General features: G+C 41.3%; 1 protein-coding gene across 1 annotated transcript in view; it reads right to left on the bottom strand.

The window, feature by feature from the left end:
- The window catches only part of FNBP1 (formin binding protein 1), a 119,902-nt gene that overhangs the window by 37,051 nt on the left and 76,393 nt on the right, over window positions 1–6,458 (bottom strand). The window contains exon 9 of the mRNA XM_011971202.1: window positions 848–862. Coding sequence (XP_011826592.1) covers window positions 848–862 — 15 coding nt within the window. The remainder of the gene's footprint in view (window positions 1–847; window positions 863–6,458) is intronic.

The raw sequence follows: 6,458 nt of genomic DNA, 5'->3' as shown, positions 1-6,458 counted from the left end.
CAAGGCACCAACATATCTACGTCGCGCCATAAAGATTCCACAGTCTTCCATTCCCACAGGTGGCCTCAAACCCGGGTAGCCGCTGCCGGCTGGGATCATTCCTGCACGGCTCCTTCAGGCTCCCAGATATTTTCATCTACTTCTATGGTTCTCAAATAGGAACATTTTTCAACTATTAAATTTACTTTTATATCAAAATGATCCAACAGACACCCCCCAAGATTTAATATTTACATATACATATATATATATATATATATATTTGGAGAAGGAGTCTTGCTCTGTCACCCAGGCTAGAGTCCAGTGTTGCAATCTTGGTTCACTGCACCCTTCACCTCCCGGGTTCAAGCAGTTCGCTGCCCCGGCCTCCCGAGTAGCTGGGACTACAGGCGCACGCTGCCACGCCCGGCTAATTTTTTGTATGTATAGACGGGGTTTCACTGTGTTGCCCGGGCTGGTCTCAAACTCCTGAGCTCAGGCAATCCACTCGCCTTGGCCTCCCACAGTGCTAGGATTACAGGCGTAAGCTACTGCGCCCGGCCTTTACGTTCATATTTGTATAGACACTTTATTAACATTTGTCCTCCTCTTAAGGCCCCAGTAATAACATCAAGTCGTGAGTTAAGTGTTAATTTTCTTAGCAACTTGAAAAGATTAAGATCACCTCTATTAGATTCTGGACCTTTGTATCCAAGAAGTCTAATAAGGAAACACCAACAAAAGCACACGTAAGAGAAACACAAACCAAGTTAACTTTGAAGACATGTTGTGCATGGCATAGCATTCATAAAAGACACGCCGGAAAACCTGATTAGACTCAGGACATGCATGGAACAATTGTGCTTACCAGCTTGAGAGAAAGCTTCATGTAAAAATTGGAGAGGTATGGGAAAAATAGAGAGAAAGAGAGAGAGAAAGAGAAAAAAAAACAAAAACAACACATCAGAAGAGGAGGAACTTGGTCAGTTCTGCCATATTACAATAACACACGTCTACCCGCTGATTTATAAAAATGACTTGTAGCAGATCTGTGCAAAAGTTCACAAGAAGGGCTGCTCCCTAATGAAATTCTTCTTAGGCTCCACATTGCCAGAGCAAAGATCAGAGAGAAAAGGACGGTTTCTGTTACAGGCCTGTACTGGCCACCTCAGCCTAGATGTAAACTAAAGGAAGCTTGTAGTTGGTGACACATAATGACTATCAAAGAAAAAATACAGGGCTGGGTGCTCACGCCTGTAATCCCAGCACTTTGGGAGGTAGAGGGTGATGGATCACCTGAGGTCGGGAGTTCGAGACCAGCCTGACCAACATGGAGACACCCCGTCTCTACTAAAAATACAAAATTAGCCCGGCGTGGTGGTGCACACCTGTAATCCAAGCTACTTGGGAGGCTGAGGCAGGAGAATTGCTTGAACCCGGGAGGCGGAGGTTATGGTGAGCCGAGATCGCACCATTGCACTCCAGCCTGGGCAACGAGAGCGAAACTCCATCTCAAAAAAAAAAAAGAAAAAGAAAAAATATAATCACACAACCTTTTTGTTCTCCAAATTTCCCATGGAAAGTTTCACACAGACTAAAACAAGTCTGAACACCAATGACTTCCATGACAGGAAAGTAATATTTTAATATTAAGGAACTCTAATAAATATAAACATTGACATGAAGGCAAAGTCTGAAATGGGTAAATTGGTAACAAAGAGCTGACGAGCAGTTGCTCTAAGAAACTACCAGCAGGACCTGGAAAGACTTGCAGCCAGGCTAGAGGACAACGTTCTCTCCCCCCGGAGAAGTGGGTGTCACCCCTCGCTCCGTGGATGGTGTCTGCTGAGGCTTTCTGTGAAACTCTGAGCCCATTTGGAGAATTATCCACTGTGACTGCTCTTTTATCTTTTTATTTTTTTTTGAGACAGAGTCTTGCACTGTCGTCCAGGCTGGAGTGCAGTGGCGTGATCTTGGCTCACTGCCACCTCTGCCTTCCAGGTTCAAGCAATTTTCCTGCTTCAGCCTCCTGAGTAGCTGGGATTACAGGTGACTGCCACCAAGCCCAGCTAATTTTTTGAATTTTTAGTAGAGACAGGGTTTCCCCTTGTTGCTCAGGCTGGTCTCGAACTCCTGAACTCGTGATCCGCCCACCTCCCAAAGTGCTGGGATTACAGGGGTGAGCCACTGTGCCCGGCCATGACTGCTCTTTTTAAAGTATGTATTTACTTATCAATTTGCTGATTTTTGGTTTTGTTTTTGGAGACAGGGCAGGTTGTACAGTGGCACAATCTCAGCTCACTGAAGCCTCAACCTCTAGGGCTCAAGTGATCCTCACACCTCAGTCTCCTGGTACATACAGGAGGCGGCACTACAGGTACGTGCCACCACATCTGGCTATGTTTTGTATTTTTTGGTAGAGATGGGGGTTTCACCATGTTGCCCAGGTTGATATCAAACTCCTGGGCTCAAATGATCCACCCACCCCAGCCTTCCAAAGTGCTGGGATTACAGGTGTGAGCCACCACACGCGGCCTAAAAAACTAATTCTTAATTTGAGATTGATTCAAAGTTGACGCTTCTTTGTAAATAAAAAATGACCTTTTAAATAAATTGTCACTATATAGAAACATGAGATTTTACAGGAAAGAAACAGAAAGATAAACTTTGGCAGGGGGAAAATGGTACATACAGTCACATTCCTGACTGTCTGACATAGGCAGCCTACAGAGATTCCAGCCCACCTGTGAACTTGAGCATAAATCTACTGATCACAACTGGAATTCATCGTACGCACAGACAAGACTTATGGTGCACAGCAGAAAACTCCAAATATCTTTCCTACAAGGCACACTACCATATACAGATATTTTCTCACACATTATTGTCTAAACATTGCTAATTCAAAGAACTAACATTTCAACTAGATACACTATTTGCTCTCTACTCGGCTACTTTCATTACGCAAAGTTACATATTCTTCCTTAAGCATTCCACAGAGTTCTCACCTCAAAATATTGTATAGAGGAAGATTATAACACTTCATAGTAAAAATGAGTCGTTAGGATTGAACAAAGATTCCCCATTGAATAGGAAATACCAAATTCTCAGACAAATTCCATTTTATTTGTGATGGATGATCTATTAATACGAGAAGTGCCATCACAGTACGTGGAATTTCTTTTTAATCATTCTATACTGGTTTTCAGTCTTAAGTTGTAAGCCAGCCAATTAGAATTTCTCTTAAAATTAGAAAGCGAAATCACTGGCTAAAATAATAATTTTGAAGATTTCATTAAGTGCATTGCTAGACACCTGAAGAATTAAAAAGCTGTCAGTTTCAGGCGACAGTTAAAGAGCCGTGGGAGCCACAAGCGTCAATAACACATGGGGAACGCAGCCCAGGCGGGCCCATGTGTTATTGGACAGTCACAGGACTAACCTCAAGTACAAAGAAAGGGGACAGTGAAAAATCAATATATAGATACATAGAGAGAAGCAAAATCATTTTACTGTGCTAGGAAATCGCTCACGCTTCCTTGATTTGTTTGTTTGTTCTCCGAGCTTTAGGGCATAACTCCCTTATGGATCCATTTGTTACAAACATGGATATGGGTGACTGAGCTACACTGCCGTCTGTAAGAGCGCCACTCTCCCGTGACCACGCACTGCAGCTGTGTTTTTATGCGTGAAATTCTGCGGTAAAGTCATACTCAATGATATCTCAGACGGCAGTCACAGTCCCTTTAAAGATTTTTACCAGAACTAGAATGAAAAGAGAAAAACAAAAAAAACAAGCTCAGCTCACCACTGTTATTAGAAAGTTTGCTTCCTTTATTCATGCAAGCTTTTTCGGATAAAGTTGCCTGTGGTTGAATTTACACGATTAGGCTTTTTTCTTTTTTTTTTTTTTCCTGGTATCCAGTTCTCTCAATTAAGAATTTCATTTTGTAGTGTGGAAGCATAACAGAGTGCCTCTGGGTCCCCAGTCTTGGTGCTGTGAATGGGGTTAGTGGCTGTGCCATGACTGTATGACCTGGCCATCACAGGTGAACTTACAACATAGTCCCTAGCCTCAAAGGCATACGTGGGTTTCCCTATCGTCCTCTTCATGAGTTCTTTGTGAAAACAGAAAGACTGAGTCTGAGTCTGCCAATAACCAGCAAGAGAACAAGATAAAATAAATAAAAGTAAAGTAATCATAAGACTTTCACATATGACAAACAACTGGTAAGGATTTTCAAAATTTTTTGGTCAACTTTGATGGTATTTTTCCATACAATGAACTCTAAAATATGAAAAACGTATGTCCATATTTTAGATATAGAAGTCTCTTGCGCAGGCCAGAAAATGAAATCTTAATTTAAGCAATAAAATTCCCCTTTGTAGATTGCAAACCGAGAACATACTATCTAGTTTCATTTTTCTTCAACTTACGTAAAAATGAAATAACGGTTAATGCTCTGGCGGCATCTTTAAAAATATTCAGTGAAACAAAATTCCCTTACAAATGTCAACAGCTTACAACAAATAACATTTTATCCTGTTTAATGATTTGGAAACAAAATCAGTTATGCTGAGATATGTTTGCATGGGATTTATATACTCTGATAATAGAAACAAATTATTGACATCTGAATCTGAAAGCTGCAAAACATGATCAATTAAAAGACATAATAAAATCACAGATTTGTTATTCTCTCAGGAACTTTTTCTAGTTAAATTATCATTGGCATAATAGTGTTAAGTTACAAAGCAGAATAAATGAGAAGGTGGGAAGGGCTGTACCATTTTGGTCATGGAACCTGTCAGTCCTGCCATGGATGTCCCATGCAAGTTCCATGTTGAGACTGTTTAAAAATGAAATCTATTTCTCCAAACTTTAGATTTGTTTTTTGAGCTTGTGCTTCCTCTTTTTTTGCATTGCTGTGTCCTACAGGAAGGAACATTAATTCTGATCCTAAGAACAGACTGACCAAAAGTGAGGGAAGCAAAACTTTTTCTCTATTTCTTTTTCTTTTTTTTCGAGACAGAGTCTCGCTCTGTCGCCCAGGCTGGAGTGCAGTGGCGCGATCTCAGCTCACTGCAAGCTCCGCCCCCCGAGTTCACGCCATTCTCCTGCCTCAACCTCCCGTGTAGCTGGGACTACAGGCGTCCGCCACCTCGCCCGGCTAGTTTTTCGTATTTTTTAGTAGAGACGGGGTTTCACGTGTTAGCCAGGATGGTCTCGATCTCCTGACCTCCTGATCCGCCGTCTTGGCCTCCCAAAGTGCTGGGATTACAGGCTTGAGCCACCGCGCCCGGCCCTTTTTCTGTATTTCTTTACGATTGCTTCTAGTGGGTATATGTATATGGTTTAACCCCAGGAAAACAAACTCATCATTTGGGAAATTTTTTTTAGCAAAGATTTGCTGAGTACAGGCTTGAGGAGTAAGAAATAAAATTCATATCCCTGATTATGGTAAAATAGAGATTTTCCTTTAAATCATCAAAGGAACCAGTTTCCCATACCCATTTCACTGTTTTAAGTGTTATATCTTTTTTTTTACATTTTATTTTTATTATTTTTTTTATTTTTAGACAGAGTCTCACTCTGTTACCCAGGCTGGAGTGCAGTGGCCCGATCTTGGCTCACTGCAACCTCCGCCTCCTGGGTTCAAGCGATTCTCCTGCCTTAGCCTCCCAAGTAGCTGGGATTACAGGTGTGCATCACCATGCCCAGCTAAGTTTTGTATTTTTAGTAGAGATGGGGTTTCACCATGTTGATCAGGCTGGTCTCAAATTCCTGACCTCGTGATCCACCCACCTCGGCCTCCCAAAGTGCTGGCATTACAGGTGTGCGCCACAGCGCCCAGCCTATCTTCTTCTACCCATCCTTTTCTTACATTTATTGATTACTGAATTCTTTGGTCTTTTTCTAAATATTTAGAGAATACCATGAACCACAGATTCACAAACCATTTTCGGCCAACAGACTGCGTAATGTTAAGAGAAAACTGGAATAGACACATAAACAAATGGTAAACAATCATGAATATTCATCATGAGAGTCCAAAAAAATACAGAGATAATATATAAATATAACACATGAGTGCTTGGTAAAGCGGCAGAGATGGGTTAACTGACAGTTCATATGAAACTTTCAGTCTAGCAAAAACACCTTTGTCTTAGAAATTCTTGGATTAACAATGAGTGGAGTTCTAAACGCCAGCATCGTTGAGCCAAGAAGCTGCAGATTCCTCAAGTCCTAATTATACAGCTCAGCTCAATCCGTCATCCACTTTTGAAGCTGTACTCTGCCTTCCACCAACGGCTTTTTTCACATCTTTAGGAAATTACATTTCTAATTCTTAACCTGATATGATAGATAGCACTAAAGCAAGATAATTCTACCAACTATAAATTCGAGAATCTCATATTAAAGGAACTCTGCATATAAGGAAATATTGTTTCGTCCCCTATTTTTAAAAAGTATTGAT

This window comes from Mandrillus leucophaeus, unplaced genomic scaffold (genome assembly GCF_000951045.1).
Source record: "Mandrillus leucophaeus isolate KB7577 unplaced genomic scaffold, Mleu.le_1.0 Scaffold99, whole genome shotgun sequence".
In the NCBI taxonomy this organism is placed as follows: Eukaryota; Metazoa; Chordata; class Mammalia; order Primates; family Cercopithecidae; genus Mandrillus; species Mandrillus leucophaeus.
The sequence above is the reverse complement of the archived record's forward strand: the minus strand, read 5'-3'. Positions and strand labels throughout refer to the sequence as shown.